Source organism: Ambystoma mexicanum, chromosome 4q (genome assembly GCF_040938575.1).
Source record: "Ambystoma mexicanum isolate Mex_15411 chromosome 4q, UKY_AmexF1_1, whole genome shotgun sequence".
NCBI classification, from domain to species: Eukaryota; Metazoa; Chordata; class Amphibia; order Caudata; family Ambystomatidae; genus Ambystoma; species Ambystoma mexicanum.
Genome location: NC_090928.1, coordinates 1042037864 through 1042056589, shown reverse-complemented (window position 1 = coordinate 1042056589; position 18726 = coordinate 1042037864). Strand labels below are relative to the sequence as shown.

Below are 18726 nucleotides of genomic sequence, written 5' to 3'. Positions count from 1 at the left end.
CTTTTGGGACCAAGCCACCGCTTCTTCGGCAAATTTGGTGAAAATCCATCCAGCGGTTTGGTGTGTAGGCGTGAGCAAATGTTTTTTTTCCATTGAATCTGAGAAAAAACACACACATTTTGGGACCCCCACCCCTATAGCCTTTCTTTTTCTCTGAGCACTCAGTATGCTGCATCAGGAACATTGCTCCTCCTCAGAGAATGGTCTCCACATCAAATGTCTTCTTACTTCCATCACACATGTCTTGTTCATGGGAAACATCAGTGTTCAAGCTCTGCAGAAAGTGTATCTCTAAAATGTCAATTACCAACTGTTAGGGAGAATTCTCATTCTATGGCTAATTTCCCTTACCTATAGAGTCCCCCAGCAGCTTTGCTGGATTTGAAGTGTTTGTTTCTTTTTACCTGCTAAGAGTGAGACTTTTTTTCCCCACTCTTAGGCCTTTTTGCTACGTGTGTTCTAGGCTATTTTTGTGTTTAATGCCTATGGGATCTTTCTCAACCCCATAGGAACCATCTTTAATCACATGTGTTACACAGCACCCTCAGTGCAGTGACACAGGGGTGTCGTAACTCCCCCAAACATAGACTCCATACCCTGGGACTGACTACTGTCTCCCAGGGCATGTAAAGTGCCCATTGACTTTACTAGTCAAATCCTATGAACTAAACCAGTACAACCCATCTTACTATGGAGGTACTGGAAGGGGTTAATAGTTTTTCCCCTATGTTCATTTTCGAGAGGGTACCGTACAGTTCCTCTCTCAAAAGTTTCTGGCTGGTGGCAGTGGTTACTACCATCAATATTCGACTGCAAATATTTCCCTATGGGATTTTCCCATTGTTCGAGGCTACCACTTTTTCTGACAGCCTCTTACATACCACTGGTGCATTTTAATATTAACTTTACTCCGGTCGGTTTTATTTGCCAGAACTTTAATATAACCTCTTTCTCGTGTCTTTCTCTAAACTCAAAACCCAGGTCGGGGATCCTTTGTTTGCCCTTTTGGCGGGCTTCTACCGAGAAGCCCTCCTTTCAGCGCCACTGAGTCTGGGGTGGGTCCATTGTGTGGGAGGGGGAGTCGGACCTTTGGTCAGGGTTGCCTCTGCAACCCATGTCGCACTCTATCCTGAGCTGGAGGGTCCCCCGCCAAAATGAACACTCCACTGTGTGAGTGACAGCTAGGCTGTATGAATGAGGATCTTTTTGCATAAAAGCAGGGTCCCGAGGACTGGAAGAGCAAGACGTCGCCACTGGAACTAAGAAGCCGAAGAGGAGAGAAGCCAAAGACATCTGTAACGACTGAACCACCAGTGAAGCCCTGCTGCAGTGTCTCACCACTTTTCTCCACACGACGAGAGAAGATCTTCATCTGCAAGAGCCTTCTTCCCTTGAGCTGGTGGGGCCAACCAGTTTGCCAATCGCCTTCCCGGACCTGCCTTGGTCGAATCTCCCATACCCTGTACTCGGAGGCCGGATAGCCAGGCACCAGTCCACCCGGACCGCGATTTAAAGGAGCGTACCTTTTATTCGTCGGGCAGCACCGCGGCTGGTTTCATCCCTGGGTAGTGCAGTAACTCGAACCTTCCTCCACGATGAGAGCCTCTCTTCCTCTGCTGGATCACCTGAACTGGAGGAACTACCAGGAACAGCTGCCACCGCAGGAGCCACTTCTTCATTTTAAGGTACATTGTTCCGCCAGGCTGCCCTTTCTTCGCGGTAGCTCTAAAGGTGTTTTAAATCCTTTACCTACCTGTTGGGTTGGCCGCCCCTATCTCTTAACATTGTCTTTTCAACTCCTGCAACCACCTTTTCAAATTCATTAACCAAAGTCTTGACTTTAGCTACAAGAACATTTTGCTCCTGGGCCCTTGCCCTGTACCACTGACTCTGGCACAGGCCTACTGACTCTGGTCACATTTGTTAGATCTGCTCTCATTATATTGATTCTCACTGGGAACTGTGTTGGTGCACCTATTTCTTCTAACTACCCTTTCCTTCCCATTCTTAAGCCATTGTGAAATGCCATTTTGCTCAGTTTTCATTTTAAGTATTGCCTCTACTGATGCACTGTCTTGCTGAACTGGTTCACAAACTAATGGGAAGTGTTGCTAGGGTGTATGATAAACTAGTTCTAGATAACTTGTGTTTTCCCTCCCTTTTGAGGAATTGTTAGAGGATCCCTTGTCTGTAGTTGTCACTTTGCCATTTTGCTCAGTTTTCACTTTGGTTCACTTGGTCTGCAATTCAACTTGGGAGTGTGTATATTTTTCCTTTGACTTAATTTATCTTGCTTGATGACTGTGATACCTGTGTTTTATTAGAAGTGTATAAAATAAATATATATATACTTTTTAAACACAAAGCTTTGGTCAGTGTTTCCTTGTTCCATAGTCTGAATACTGCTCATCTCCCTATTGAGATAAGTCTGACTGCTCTGCCACAGCTACCAACTAAATCTTTGTGGTACAGACTGATACCAAAGGGGATTTATTGCTCTCACCTGTAGTCATAAGCCCTAAGGGAACTGCACTGGATTCTGCCTAACACCAACCCACATACAGTTTGCGTGTGGTGTTTGGATGCGGGACACAACATCTTGCAGTGTGACTCCAGTCAGGAAATGAACCCCCAGATCACATAGCCAAATTGGCTTTTGGCCACCCCTTTAAGTCTAGGGAAATTCTCCCAGAAGCATTCTTTGGGGAAGGGAAGCGCCCCACATCTGAAAAAGAGCCTTCTGTAGGATGGAAGAAAGAAAAACTGCAAACAGCAACAGGAAACTGTCCCATTCCACGAGTGGTTCATGCCAAATCTCTTCAGCCCACAAGAAGTAAAGGAAACACAGATCATGACCGGTTGAGAGCGAGGATGAATCTTCAGACTTCACTTCCAAGGAGGTCAGGTGCTTCACAGTGGCTTAGTCAGCTGAGAAACAGGAAAGCTATAGACTAAAAATGCTAGATATTTTTTTGACGGCGCCGACTATACCTACCTCGAGTACAGAAGGTCCCAATGCGTCTACACAAGCTGGCAGGGCACTGAAAAAAAGCTGTATCCGTATGCCACAGGGCTTGACCCCGTATCAAAGAAGAAAATGGTGTCAAGGCTGGCAGCTCGAGCTCTAATGGCTGTAGTTTCTGTTCCGATGGCGTTGTGGCAGGGCAGCACTAATTTCCACTCACTACCCAGGAATTCTACGTGTTACATGCCAGCTTTCAGAAGCCAATACTTCCAAATTATGCAGGATTTCTATGATGAAGAGGGTGATCCAATGCAGATTGGTCTCGATCCAATGTTGCAAGCTCATGACCGGTCAGCAAACTGGGGTATCATGACCTAGCGGGTGGAGACCTGATGTTTAGAGAGCCAGATCTTGTTGACCTTCTGGTGGACCATCGAGAAGAGAGCAGGCTTGCTCAATACATCCCCTGAAACCGACATTGTCATGGCTTTTCCACATGACACCTGAACACTGTTTTCCGACAGATAATTCAGAAGATGATCAACGCCTTGAGGTTTGGCGCTCCATCAAAGCCTGTTCAACATTATGGGCTTGCATATATTCTGGGGCCCTCCATTATTCAATCTGGCAGACTCCGACCAAATTATGGGTTTGTGGCAACACCCTTGCTCAAAGCCAACGGTCAGCAGGAACCTCGCCAAGAAATATAAACTGGTCTCAATGAACCCAATTTACCCCTGGAAGCATGGTGGTGCAGGCGTCCACTGCAGGCTCCAAATGCTCCCAATGCTCTCTCTTCCCATCTATGCCGTCTTGTATTTGTGGTTGGGTCCCTTATCAGTGGATGTCTGTCTCTGTCTGCCATTGACATGAGGAAGATGATACCGGAGGCCCAACTGACACTAGCTAGGCCTAATAGTTAGTTCACTTCTACTGGTTTGATGGAAGGCTGTTTGAGCATGTCTCCTGCCCGCTCTCGTGTCCTCTCCAGTTCTCCTATACCTCCCTTTACCTTCTCTGTGCTTCGGCACATCATTGGGGCTTTCTGGGACTGGGATCGGTCCTGATGGTTCTTCAGGCTTCTCTCCTTGTCAGGATCAGCAGCACAGCATCTCGGGACACACAGTCAAACTTGCTTTCCACTCTCGGTCGTGTGCTTGGGTCTGCACCACCAAACCCAACAGAGAACTTCCACAGTTGCTCACCAGCGTTCTCCGTTTCTTCCTCCCGCTGGTCCGCCTGCAGGATTTGAATCTCCCACATTGGAGATCTGCTACACCTTCTTCCTCTGATGGCTGCGTACAACTCTACAGCCGGGCTTGACTCCTCTGATAGTCCTTTGTTCCTTTTTATACATTGTATCCAGTTCCTCTCATGCGGATTGCAAAAGCCCATCCTCAGGGCCACCTCATACCAGTATTAGCACAGTCAATTATGTTCATGTCTCCTGTGCTCTTACTCGTCCTATTTCTTTTGGCTTCCTCTCCTATGTTACAATAATGCATAGATTTGCTCTCAATGTAAATTAGGGAGGGCTAGGGAATGGCTGGGAGTAATGACATTTAACTGGCTGTACCCAGGCAATAGTCCATATCCCCAGACAGGGAGTCCATCTCCATGACATCCGCCCGCATGCATCTCCCCCTAGGGGGATTATTGGGTAGTGGCTGCACCTCCAGAGCCTCATGGGAAAGGGCTCCCCCTTGGGGAGAAGTGACGACACCTCGTGAATAGTCAAACGGTACACCTCACAATTCAAGCTGCTTTTTACAATAAAAAGTACAATTTGGTATAGATATACGAAAGGAGTCATTTATAACGCGCCTGTAGGCGCGACAAGACAAGGTAGGGAGATATAGGGGGACGAGACAAACCATCTTACTAGGCCTTGTCATTCAGATCGTGCAAGAGCAGGTGGGAGGGAGATGAGAAGTGCCAGGAGAAGGGACGGAGGGAGAGGGGGTGGAGTGCGGTCATGGCAGCGCTTGCTCTGAGTAAGTGCAGCCGGGGGAGACAGCTCAGGGAAGTGCAAGGGGGGCTGTAGGGTAACCGATACAGCCTCTAAGTGCGCAGAGGCCTAGAGGAAGAGCAGATGCTTGCAGGTCGTGATGGAGCCTGGTGCCCATTGGGTTCACAGGGTAGCCAGTTGACCAGTCAGGAGTTCAGCAAGGGAGAGAAAGAGAGAAAGCATAAGCGAAAAGGAATGTCTTCAGCTGCTTCAGGAACCTAAGGTGGTCCTGCTCGAGTTTGGGAGGGGCAGGAAGGCCATTGCAGAGGGAGGCCCCTGCAGAGGAGACAGATCTACCTCCCACTCTCTTCCTGCAGAAGCGTCCGACCATCAGTGAGTTAGAGGTAGCTGAGCGAAGTGCTCAAGAAGGAAGATGTTTAGGAAGAGAGAGTTGTATGTAGTGTGACCCCCGACCCCAGACAGCCTTGTGGACAATGCAGAGTGTCTTGAACTTGATCCTTGCAGCCATCGGAAGCCAGTGGAGAGATTTCAGGGCTGGAGAGATATGATCCCTGGGTTTGAGGCCAATGACAGGTCTTGCAGTCCTGTTCTGGATTAGTTGTAAAGAGTGGAGAGTAGAGGCAGGCAGGTTGAGAAGGAGGCTTTTGCAGTAGTCCAGCCTAGAGAGAACCAGAGCTCTGGAGACGTTGAGCTTCTGGGGGAAAGTCAGAAAAGGAAGAATTCCTCTGAGCAGCTGGTAGTGGGACTTCTTCGAGAGGTCCGTGATGTGAGGAGAGAAGGAGAGAGTGGGGTCGAAGATGACCCCAAGGTTTTTTGCCTCACGGGAAGGTGCAGGGAGAGGGCCCAAGGAGGGCGGCCAGAGGGAAAGCGGGAGCAGGGGTCCCAATGAGGAGGAGTTGGCTTTGAGGCAGAGATCGTTGCTGGTGCACCATTCCTGAGTCAAGAATGAGCAAGAGAGGAGGGAGGCAGAGAGGAACCTGATAGAGAGCGAAGTGTCATCTGCATAACACTGAAAGTTAGAGGAGATGGTAGAGATAACTTGGGCCAAAGGGTCCACGTAGGTGTTGAAAAGCCAAGGTGAGAAGTTGGAGCCCTGGGGAACACCACATATGGAGAGAGAGGTGGTGGAGAGAAAAGACCCCAATTGGACCTGAGAGGGACGGTCCAGGAGGAAGGAGGCCAACCAGGCGAGGGCCTGACCGTTATTTCCAGGCTCTCATGAGACGATTGATCAGGAAGGCATGGTTGACCGTGCTTTGATGGCATGGTTGACCATACCGTGATTGCATTTAAAGCATACTGTAACAGCCAATAATATGGTGTCGGAGAGAGTAGGTTGTTCTTAACTGTAGGGTCTTGTGCTCGTGGGCACGTAATACATTCAGAGTACATGTGTTCATGGGGAGGAAAGAAAAGTAATCAGCATTTGGAAAAGTAGGGATTCTTTGCAATGCAGACTTGTGATCCTGGGCAAACACAGATACTTGGCTCCTTTGGACCATGACTGGAAAACCAACAAAAAAAAACAGTACTTGGATCTAGAGACACTCATTACAGTTATGCTTGTGAACTTAGGCGGTGTGTATATTGTGAGCTCTTGTGTTGTATGTGGGAAGAAAAGAAATCGGCACAGGGAGAAGGAAGGGTTCATTACAGTGCAGCCTTGCATGATCATGGTCAAGCAGTATAATGTTTTTCATGGGAAGGAAATAAATCAAATCAACATATTTAGGCAAAGGTGTACTGAGTTCTTTGTTGCACAGTAAATTCTGAGATCTTTTGTTCTTGCCATGGAGAAAAAGTATGCAGCAAAGCAGTCAACAGGGGGTTGAAGTGATTCATTACAGTTCAGCGTTGTGATCTTTGGCAAACAGTCCTCCCAAAGCTTTTGTGTTACAACCAAGTGGAGGAATTGACATAATCGGCACTGGAAAGTGAAAATATTCTTACAGACTAGCCTTGAGATCTTGGGCAAACCGTATATTCTGAGATCATATGCTATGTCATGAAACATGGCACACAACACTGTGTAGGAGCCTTAAATTATGTGGGGGATTCCTCCTCATCCACAATGGTACAAGCACAGGTTGCTGACATTTAATCTGCCCCATCTGTCTCCTCGGTCTGTAACTTAAAACGGTGCACAACACTTCGAGATACCTGCAACCTTTGTCACCACTTATTAAAGCACATTTTGAACTTACAAGTAGCTGCTGCAAGTTGTAAATTCTAGGCTTTGGGAACATGTTACTAGCATTTAATTCTATTGATCATAAGCCTTGTGTACACTTTTGTACCCTACATTATTTGGTTTTGTTATGTTTCTTTGAAACATTGCACAGTCCCCAAAAAAATGTATTTTGTTAAAAAGATTTAATAAAAATGTTGACATTAGAAACAGTAAGTATACCTTATTCTAGATGTAAAAAAAAAAGTTTCCCGATCAATATGCCTTTTGCACCACTCCTTGCACACTCCAGCCAACAATAGATGGTCCTCCCAGAAATAAAACATGTGTGCACCCATGTGTCATTGTTTCCATGACATTATGTAAAGCTTCTGTAGGGGTGGGAGTAAGGTGTGCCTCACTGTTAGCTTGTGAAAGTTCTTGCCTGATAGTTGATAGGCTCTCCTACAGATGAATGATTTGGGGTGTGTGTGTGGCACTTTTTTCTGAAAAATTTCTCTTCACTCAACCCTTTGCAATGAACCCTATGTGAAAATGTAACATGATTCACAGGAAGAAAGCAGTGTCCAATCCAAACAATGATTCATGGGTATGCAAATGATACCTGGCTGATTTCTGGAGCATGCATGATGGGTGCTGGTCAGAGAAATGAAAACACAGATGGACATCATCGCAAATAGGGAGCTCAGCATTGTGTCATAATAATAAGTGAGAATTTGCTTCAAGGGCAAATAAAAAATATGCATTTCAAAGCCAATAGACCCGCCTTTGCAAAGGAAGAGTGAAAGCCTCTTTTGTGCTGTGGTCGCTTTACAGAAAAATATAACTTGGTAGATAGAGGTTACATAGCCAATGCATCAACCAGCCCAACAATGTGGACAGCCCTACGGGCGAATCTGAATCCTGCTTGGGAATCTAAGGCAGCAAATTGCAAAGCTTGCACGGCAGTGACAGACCTTTCCACTGGAGTGATTGATCCAAAACACAGAGCTTGCTCCGGGGGCAAAGCAACGAGAAGATGGCAGAGCTGGGATAGACTGTGCCAATAGGATAGAGGAGGAGTATGTATATACTGAAGAATTTGAAGGAAATGTCGTGCAGAAACACAGGGAGATAAGGCTTGAGTGGTCCATAAAGGATGTACCCCGGCTCATTCATATGCTGATCAGCATTCCTGACACACATTTATCCACTGGAAACTCTCACACAAACTTGTTGAACTCAAGTAAAGTTGAATGATATGATCTCAACATCTGCATGCTGATACAGCATTAATATGTTGTCTTACCTGTTGTATTTTTGTCAGTTGTGCATCCATGACCACTGTGGTATTCAAATATGAAATAAAATAATTAAATTGAGCTTCAGCACACACATATTTGCACAACACTAAATTTACTGCAAGTGAATATATTTGTGGATCTGATTTTGTCTAGTGGTCCTACAAAAACTATTTAATTCGAAATTTGATATATAACCTGCATGGCTTCTTGGCAATTGGGACCTGCAGCATGGCAGATGCAGCTATTGTCATTCTTAGGTATAAGATTAATAGTGATTTCTCACAGTTCACTTGCATTTTCATTCAATAACTTATCTGTGTAAATGGAACCAACCAATGGCAAAATGTAGATCAGGATAAACATTTGTTCTCCCCAGATAAAGCATGACCATGTAAGTGTGATTGATCCCTTTTGATTATGCTCCATATTTGGATCAAAACAAAGAATCTAACTTGTTTCTTTACTATCACAAGTGTGTATATTTGTGCATGTTTTTTAAGCCACCATTCACCAATTCACATTGGTTTCTTTGCTTTTAGTTTCCGCGCATAGTGTCTGCCGGCGACATACAAGAACTAACAGACTCATGGGAAGCACTCTCACTAGATACAGAGCATTGGAAGCTTTTGCTAAAGCAGCTGGAAGATTGTTTGATCCTTCAGACTCTGTTGCACAGCAAGCTACATACCCAATCGGTAGTAGTGCCATTGGTAAAGGCAGATCCACTTGGCAAGCTTTCAGTCAAGAAGCTGTTGGAAGCGGGAAAAGGTATGCTTCTGGCACGCTTTACTCAATATTATTATTACCAATGCGCTCAACTATTCACACTGTTTTAATACACAATGGCATCTCTTGTATGGTATCTCTTCATGGATGTGCAATTTATACAAGTCAACGCTGAGGACAAGTTTGTCATCAGAGACAGCAAGTGTAAGAAGAATTTTGTCTACTGAAATTACAGACAATAGGCACAAACTTTCATTGTACCTACTGCTATAGACCTTTTGTTTAACCATTAATGGGAGGAACATGATGTCCTTCAAAAACACAGCTGCAGCAGTTGTGTGCAGATTGTGATTTGGGGAGAGAAATCTATTGTCCTGCTGCTTTGCACACTTTTCATGGCTATGTGTCGCAGAGCATGGATACATCAACTCTGTATGTCGATCAGTTTTCTCTGCAGATTATTATGGCAGACTAGGAGGCATCAAAGGGCAAGCTTCAAGATGATTACAAGGTAGAATGGCTCCCAGCCACCCGGATATAACCCTGCAATATCTTGCCTCTCATTCAGGTGTCACCCTTCATGGGCACAAGTGATTAAGTACCGAATGTTCTCACTATTAACAAGGTGAGACTGGTCCCCATTGACCTTCTCTCTAAAACCATGGGTGAATGCTAAAAATAATACACCCGCTAACGGTGGTTGAATGAAAAGTTTGGATGGAAGACATCCCACCTATCTGGATGCTTCGAAGGAAAATAATAGAAAGCAGCTTAGTATAGACACAACTAATGCTTTATAATCAACACAACTGTCTATGGAAGTAGCTGACTTGGAGAGATTCAGATGGTGAACCTATGTAATAGCGACCAATGAGAGCGTAGAGGAGCAGGAATGGGTTCTTGGTGGAGTGGTCGCCTTGAGGACTCTACCATCTGCAGCTCTGCCACTCATCCTTCCCTGCTTCCTTCTCCCCTGAGGCCGCCCTCCGATGCAGCACACCGTCCGGCTCGGTCACGTAAAGGATTACGTGACTACCCTCCATGACTTTTAATCTCACCTCGGCGCAACTCTGTGCTGCTGGCACAGCCTACCTGGCTGCTGAAGTGAGATAGAGTGGTCACCCTGAGGACTCTGCCACCTGTCGTTCCGCTGCTCATCCTTCCATGCTTCCTACTCCCCTGAGGCCGCACACCACCGCTGCACATCTGGCATGGTCAATTGAAACATCACGTGACACCCCCTTCCAGTCTTATCAGTGTCTCAAGGGCATCCCGACCTAAGGGGCGACCCGTGTAGGGGGAGTTACTACTCCTGTTTGTGCCTGGTCATGCTCCCTATCTGGTTTTATTATCACTACCTATTTCTGTCCTAGTCCTTCTACTGGCATGCCTACCCCTATCTATTCCTACTAGACTTTCCTCTATCCTCTTCTCCCCTCATGCCTCTCAATGTACCCGTAATTTATCCAACCTTTCCTACCCTACTGCCTCCTCCCATGATTCCTTCCCTTCTATTAATGTTTGCCATCTCGATGCTTGTTCCGTCTGTAACAAGTCCTACTGTATACTTCACCTCTTTTTTTCACTTTAATCTACATTTCTTTCTGCCTCACTGAGGACTGGATCACTCCTGACAAAAAGTCTACTCCTGCCTCTCTTCATATCTCTACCTCCCACTATTCCCACACTCTTTGGCCGTTTGGTCGCGGCGGGGTAGTGGAATTCTCTACCACACCTATTGGACCCCCGTTCCACACCCGCCTGGCCTTCCTTACTTCCCAACCTTTGAGTATCACCTATCCTCTTCATCTAATCCCTTTTCTGTTTCTTTCCTTACTATCTATAGCCCCACTGAGTCCCCTACTGATGTCCATGATCCCTACTGATTTCCATGATCATCTGGATTCCCTATGATCTGTTCTCCTTCCTTTCTCTTTCTTCTTGGTGACTTTATTTTCCCTCTAGTCTCTTATGCTCGATCCCCGTTTCTTTCCTTTATTGACTCTTACCATCTAAACGTTTTCCCTTCCCCTCCTTCTCATAGTTCAGGTTCTGGTCTTGACCTTATTGTCTCCTCACTCCCTCTCTTGGGACTGTTTTTGCCTATCCTGTTAACTCTTCTGATCACCTCTTTCATTCTCCTTTCCCCCTCCTCTGCCTTCTGTCATCGCAGTCTTCGTTCCTTTGATTATTCTATCTTTCTTTCTTCCCTTTCTTCTTCTCTTTCCCCATCTCTTCATTTTCTTTTTCTCCTGACAAGGCCATCAATTCTCTTCAGTCCTCTATTGTGTCCACTCTTGATCATATCGACTCTTCACGTTCCTTTATTCCCTCTCTCGGAGACCCTCCTCCCCCAAGCCTTGCTCACACCTGCCCTCACCTCTCTCCGTTCTGATCTACAAAAAGCTCAACAGCTTTGAAAAAAGTGTCTTCTTCTGATCTCTGTACACTATCCTCACCGCATTCATCCTATTATTCAGCTCTGCTTACTGCTGAAAAACGCAATTTTTCTGAACCCACGCTTTCTCTCTCCCACCATACCTGTTGTCTCTTTCCACTTCTCCACACAATTCTTTCGCCTCGCTCTCCTGATCCCTCTTTCTCCCTTTCTTCTTCAGACTTTGAAAACTACTTTACCTCTAAAGTTGGCTCTCTCCGCTCTTCCTTCTCACTCCCCTCTTCACCTATTCCACCTCCTTATTTCCTAGAAACATTCCACACTCTCTCTGATATTGACACCTCTGCTCTTCTTGCTTGAGCCCATCCCACTGGTTCCCCAGTCAACCCTCTTCTCTCTGCCCTTATTCCCCAAATCTACCCTCATATCATTCTCTAGTTTACCTCCCTTATGAGCTCGTCCCTCTGCATTTAAACATGCTCTTATTCTTCCCATTCTGAAAAAACCCTCCCTTAGCCTTTCTGTCCCTGCTAATTTCCGCCCTATCCTTCTTCTCCCTTTCTTCTCTAAGCCCCTTGAGCGTGTTTCCTATTCTCAGTTGTCCTCCTAGCTTAATCTTCATTCACTTCTTCCCTCACTTCAATCTGGTTTGCGTCCCTCTCATTCAACCAACACTGCTCTTCTGCATGCCTCGAACTCTTTCCTTTCTGCTTGTCACTCCAAGCTCTCCTCTATTCTTATTCTTGATGACCTTACTGCCGCTTTTGACACTTTAGACCACACAGTTCTTCTCTCTGCTCTCACCTCTTTGGGTATCTGGTTCTGTCCTCAAATGGTTTCTCTCCTATGTATCTAACCATGCCTACTCTGTTACCTTGGCTGGTAAAACATCTGCCCTACTACCCCTATGTTACGGAATCCCACAAGGGTCTGTCCTGAGCCTCTCCTATTTTCCGTCTACACTCCTCCCCTTTCTGCTTACAACCTTTCATTTCATCTCTATGCGGACGGCACCCACATTTTGTTCCTTTCCCTCCTTTTCTGATTCTTTACACTCTGTCTCAAGCTGACTTACCTACTTTCTTCACCTTAATGCATCTAAGACTAAGATTCTCTTTTTACCTGCCACATGCGTGCCCCTCCTTATCCTCCCTCTTTCTTTTCCTCTTTCCCTTCTTCTCATCTGCTCGTAACTTGGGTCATATTTATAACATAGTTTGTTCCTCTCGCTACGTCCTATTTAACAGCCGCCGTGCACGGCCTTACCTTTCCTTTCACGCCACTAAACATATCACTTCTCTGATTTTCTCTCACATTGCTTATTTCTCTGCTCTTCTACTTGGTCTTCCTGCATCTCACTTGTTCCCTCTCCACCTCTGTTCTGTCTTTAACTCATCTATTTGTCTACTTTTTTCGCTTCCCCCTCTTTCTTCCATTTCCTCCTCTCTTCTCTCCATTTCTCTCCTTCCTTTTGAATCTAGTCTTCTCTTTGACATTCTTTCTATTGTTTTCAAGTGTATCCATTGTCTCGCCCCTCTCTACGCTTCCTCACTTATATCACTTTATTCTCCAAATCGCACATTACGCTCCCAGAAACACTTCCTGCTTTCTGTCCCCAAACTCCTGTGTGCGTCCTCTCGGTTCCATTCCTTTGCCCTCCACCCCCAAGCACTGGAACGCGCTTCCTCTCTCTATCCATTCCTCTTCCCTATATCCATTCCTCTTCCCTCTATCCATTCCTCTTCCTCCCTACATATGTTTCAATCTAGCCACAGATCCAAACTCTTATCTGCTCTTTCGAATAACTGAGTCTCATCTCTTCACTTCTTCTGTTTATTATTTAGAATGTACTGCTTCTCCTGATTGTACTGCTTTATCTTACAGTTTGGCGCTTTAGCGAAATAAAATAAAATACAAAATACAAATTGTAGTCTAATTCTTCTGGTGGATTTTGTTTTTGCCTACAATAATTCTAGGTGGTTTGAAGGCACAAACAAAGTAGGTATTGTTCTAATGGATTCCTTCTTCCCTTGTATTCCTCATCTATGATATCCAGGGGCGTGGCTACATGGCCGCGTAGTAGGCAGTGATTCCCGTGAGCTCCTATGGATTCGCACAACATCCTGAGAAAATAAAGCGTTTGAAGAGTGCTGCCACGCCCCAAAAGTACATCCACATATTGGGGAATATACCGCGGATACAATGGTGGCAAGTCCGGTGAAAATCGCAGCGAGAGCCAACGAAGCTGAGAGTGCCCGAGCGGCGGAGCGACCAAGATGGCGCCACACAGACAAAGAGATAGAAGATAAGGCAGTCAGCTGGCAGTGAATCACGAATGTGTCCTTCAGCGGCTGAAAAGCCCTGGGATTAAGTTGTATTTGAGATTTGAGAATCCCCAGACGCGAATAGCGTGGAATGCGGTAGCCTATGATGACCGAGGGACAGTCAAGCACACGCCGTACGGAGCCGGCATCGCACTGAACGCCTGTTCGCTGTGGGGCGTATGGACGCTGCGGCTGAGAACAACATTGGGACTACGCACCGACAGGCGATCGGTAACCTGAAAGGTCCTGCTGGCGAGGGAAACATGAACAACATTTGTCCAAAAGACCACCCCGTCTGCGTAGCTAAATCAGAATCATCCGTGGCGCATATAAATAAGGCGCAACATGGTAACACGGCAGAAGCACTGACACAGTGTAACAGTGCAAACAATCGAAATAACACCAGCGAAGGAGCGGCAGACACGTTTGGAAGGAAGCAGATTGAATAATGACACAGGCACTCGGAGCTCGCAACGTGAACTAATGTGAAAGGCATATGGGTGCGGTGAATAAAACAGGCAATTGGTGGAGACTGATATGGTTGCATAACACGTGCAATGGACTGGCAGAAGGAGCCCCGGAACTGGCATGGAAGGACGTGCACATGATAAGAGCAAGCAGCAGCACAGACAACGCTAATGCTTCAAGAAAAAGGGCATTGATGAAGTGCTGTTGACCTGGATGTGAAACAATGGACTAGCGCCTCCCCTTGCAGGCCCATAGAACAGCTGGTGAATATTGCTGGCTCAAAGAGAAAGAGGCCCTGTGTGCACATGAGCCCCCACGCACAGGACACATGAGTGAGGGCTAAACTATTTGAGAAGCTGAGCCTCTACAGATGAGCAAGAGCTGCCCCACTGATAAATACATAGCAGCTCAACAATACCCTCTCTAAGTCGTTTGGGGGACGAAAAAGAAAATCTGCTAAAGTAGACCCGGCAAGAAATATCTGGGCAACACATAGATAACAATAAGTAGTGTATGCACATCCGGAAAATAGGGCTGGGGCTGCACACGGGGTGAAAGCGGTGCGCAAGGAGCTGCTAATGAGCTGCAGAGTTGGATCAAGCCCGGAAGCCCTTGAGGACACCGCAAGACATTATACCCGGTCAGGTGCACACCAGCTGTGGCGGGTAAGAAAGTAGTTGACAAGTGACGAAGCACCCACCAGAAGAATAACACCGCAAGCTGACTTGTGCAACGTGAAGGGAGAAACTGGTATGTGCCCATAATTCGGAAATGCCAGAGTGTGACCAGGCCAAATACTAACTGGCTCTCAGAGAACACGCTATAGTGACCAAAGGAGAAACGTGGGAGGACACAGCCCACTCGAAACGCAGTTCTTCAAGCCACCATATAGCGCAACCAGTTGAGGAAGATACCCCAATACCTGATCGAATTGGAGACTTCAAATAACATTGTATAGCCGAGGCCGGGCATGCAAGGAGAATTGCACGATGTCAGTGAAGGGGCTGAGGACCAAAAGCAAGCAACCGACATTGGAGACCTTTGCAAAGGCGCAGCAAGCTCCTTCGACCCTGACGCAGAGCGCAATGGCGGCTTCCGCGGATAGCGCCCCTGAAGGAGAACATCACCAGGTCCTAGCGGCCATAACAGAACTGAGCAGTAAATGGGGCACAGCAATGGCAGATCTACGCACGGCTCTTGAGAACAAAATTGACGCAGTAGGAATCGAAGTCACCCTGCTGCGACAAGACGTTAGAGCGCTAGCGGAAAGAACAAGTGGCCTAGAGAGTGCAGTGAAAACTAACACAGATGTCAGCTCAAATAATGCAAAAGAGGTCCACGTACTTAAACAGCAGGTGGCTAACCTTGAAAACCGAGTCGAAGAGGCGGAAGGAAGGGCGAGACGGAACAACATCCGAGTGGTTGGCCTGCCGGAGGGAGAAGAGGGCCAGGACCCTACAGACTATGTGGAGAACATGATCCTGCAAGAGATAGGGGCGGACAAGCTCTCGCAAGGGTTTGCAGTTGAACGTGCGCTTCGAGCCCTGATGAGGAAGCCACGGCTTGGGGCCCCACCTCGGCCGATAATTGCGAAAATTCTAAGACAGGGAGAAGATCTTGGAATATTTTCGGAAAGGCGCAACGATAGAAAGGGCATCCACCAACATCACTCCATATCCTGACTACACTATGCTGGTGCAAAGACACCGGTACAGCTATGTGGCGATTAAGAGAAGACTGCGCACAGTTGGTATCAAGTACATGCTTTTGTACCCCGCAAGACTGAAAGTTTTGCATAAAGGCAGGGCGCTCTTTTTCAACACCCCGGAGGAAGTGACGTCATGGTTGGACTTGCAGGGCTTCCCGGAGCAGAACGAAGAACAAGATTGCCAGAAGCACGATTAGTGATGGGAATGGACCATGAACATTGCCGGGATAAGCGGGGTGGGGGGGAGTCCTAATAGGAAGCTTTGGAACACTTGTTCATTATAATGTTGCTTTCAGACCATATTACCCCGTTGGACTGGAATATAGTGCACTAATTGCATAAATGAGCTGGGTATCGCTAAGCGTAGCAAATCTAAGACAAACAGGAGCAACGGAATAGAGACTTCTTACCCCCAAAGGTTAGTAGTAAGGCGACCGTTAGGGCGCCTTTACCATGCTGAGCCGCGGGCACAGGCTTTGCCGTACGGGGCTAGATGCGGGGATGCCTGAGATCCAGGGATGGAGCTGGGCAACAGTTGGGGAGGGTGTTGTTTGGGGAGGGGAGGGATGAGGGTGGGACGGAGGTAGAGGGGTTAGTTGTGTTTATAGTTGGAGGGAGTTTAAGTCGGGGTCTGAGCCTACATCGACGAGTTAACCAACTAGAATGGGACTGCACAGGTGGGGGAGGTGGTAGGAATCTGACACGCAATGGGGGAGCTTAAAATAGAAGACAGAAATTACGCAGGATGAATATAAAGCGAGAGTCCTTTCGGACCACTCGTCACTGATCCTCGGATGGCAATGCTGCCCCCCGAGAGCAAGAATTCCGACATGGCGCCTCAGAGCGGAGGTGCTCAGAGACCCCCTCTTCAGGGAGGACATGAGGGAGGAGGTTGTTAGTTACTTTGAGACGAACACGGGCAGTGTGGACTCGGCGGGCACATTGTGGGAGGCCTTGAAAGTTGTGATTAGGGGAGTAGCTATTGCAAAATCGAAAGGACTACAGGGGGGGATCCTGGTGGATCTGCAAAAAACCGAGGAAGAACTGGAAAGGGCACTCGAGAGAAAAAAGTACTAACCTAGACACTGATCTGATACTAAGACTACAGCAAAAGTGCGCAGGTCACTGGGAAAGATTATGTAACCTTAACTATAGAAAGTACATAGAGAGACAGCATGCGGGAGGAGATAAACCGGGAAGGATCCTTGCTTGGCTATATAAGAGTGAAACCCCTAGACCCCCGATTAGATAAATAATAAGAGAAGATGGAACTGTGGTTGACACTCAAGAGGGTGTCAATCTGGAGTTCGCAAACTATTACGGGCAGCTATATGGGGACGATGGGGATAAGAACCGCGCGATGATAAAGGAAACCCTAGAGGACATAAGATTGCCACAGATTAGTGCTGAGGAAAGAGAAGAGCTGGATGCACAGATTACTTTAGAGGAGCTGGGGGAGGTGGTGAGACAGCTGCCAACTAGTAAGACCCCGGGAACTGATGGACTCCCAAGTGAATTTTATAAGATATTTAAAGATGAGGTGCTCCCACCGTTGCTAGACATGCTGAATGAGGCGCATGAGCTGGGCAGATTGCCAGAGTCACTTAGAGAAGCGACCATAATACCACTTCCCATACCTAATAAGCCAGGGCATAGCTGTAGTTCTTATAGACCCCTGTCAATGTTGAATCAAGATAGTAAAATTCTGATGGCTGTTCTGGCAAATAGGTTGAGGAAAGTTATAGGTAAATTGATTCACCCGCCCAGACGGGCTATGTCCCTGATAGGAACATATCCTATAATCTCAGGAGGCTTCATAGGGTAACTGAATATGGGAATGAAAGCGAGGACGAACTGGCGGTTGTGTCACTGGATGCAATTAAGGCCTTTGACTCAAATGGCCATGGTTGTTGACGTCCCTGGCTGGCTATGGGATGGGTCCAGGATATTTACAGTGGGCTAAGATGTTATACAGTGAACCGCTGGCCAGAGTGAAAACAGGAACAGTAATATCGGAGAGGTGGAGGCTGGGTAGAGGAACCAGGCAGGGTTGCCCATGGTCTCCTATGCTCTACATATTAGCCCAGGGGCCCTTAGTGATTTATCTAAGGCAGTAATATGACACGATAGGCATCTCTGTGAGTGGCGAACGACATTTGATATCATTATACGCAGATGACATATTATTGTACTTGCGATACCCGGAGGGAAACCTCCAATATGTTTTGGAGGTGATGGAGAAATATGCGGAAATGTCTGGTATAGCGGTGAATCCTCAGAAGTCCAACATGTTTCCATTGGGTGGATATAAAGGGACCCCCCCGAATCAGCTACCAATGTTACAGGTACCATGGGTGGTGAATACATTCCGCTACCTAGGGATAGATATATACCACGCAGTGGAGGAAGAGCATAAGTATAATACGGAAGTAGCCATTAGGAAGATTGAGAATTGTATGCGGTTCTGGGTAAAGCTGCCTTTAGCAATGATGGGACGTAGCGCAATGCTGAAGGTAGTGGTTCTGCCTAGGCTCCTGCACTACTTCGTGAATATCCCATATATGATACCCAAGAAGTTCTTTAGCGGACTTCAGTTCTTGTAGTTCCAGTGGCAACTCTGACTTCCAGCCCAAGAGTCCTGCCTTTTATGTGAAAATCCCCCATTCACACAGCCTGGCTGTCAATCACACAGCAGGG

At 46.8% G+C, this 18726-nt stretch overlaps 1 protein-coding gene across 1 annotated transcript in view; it reads left to right on the top strand.

The window, feature by feature from the left end:
- The window catches only part of RAB3GAP2 (RAB3 GTPase activating non-catalytic protein subunit 2), a 2371691-nt gene that overhangs the window by 1480525 nt on the left and 872440 nt on the right, over positions 1–18726 (top strand). The window contains exon 24 of the mRNA XM_069608591.1: positions 8945–9173. Within this exon, the coding sequence (XP_069464692.1) occupies positions 8945–9173 (229 nt within the window). The remainder of the gene's footprint in view (positions 1–8944; positions 9174–18726) is intronic.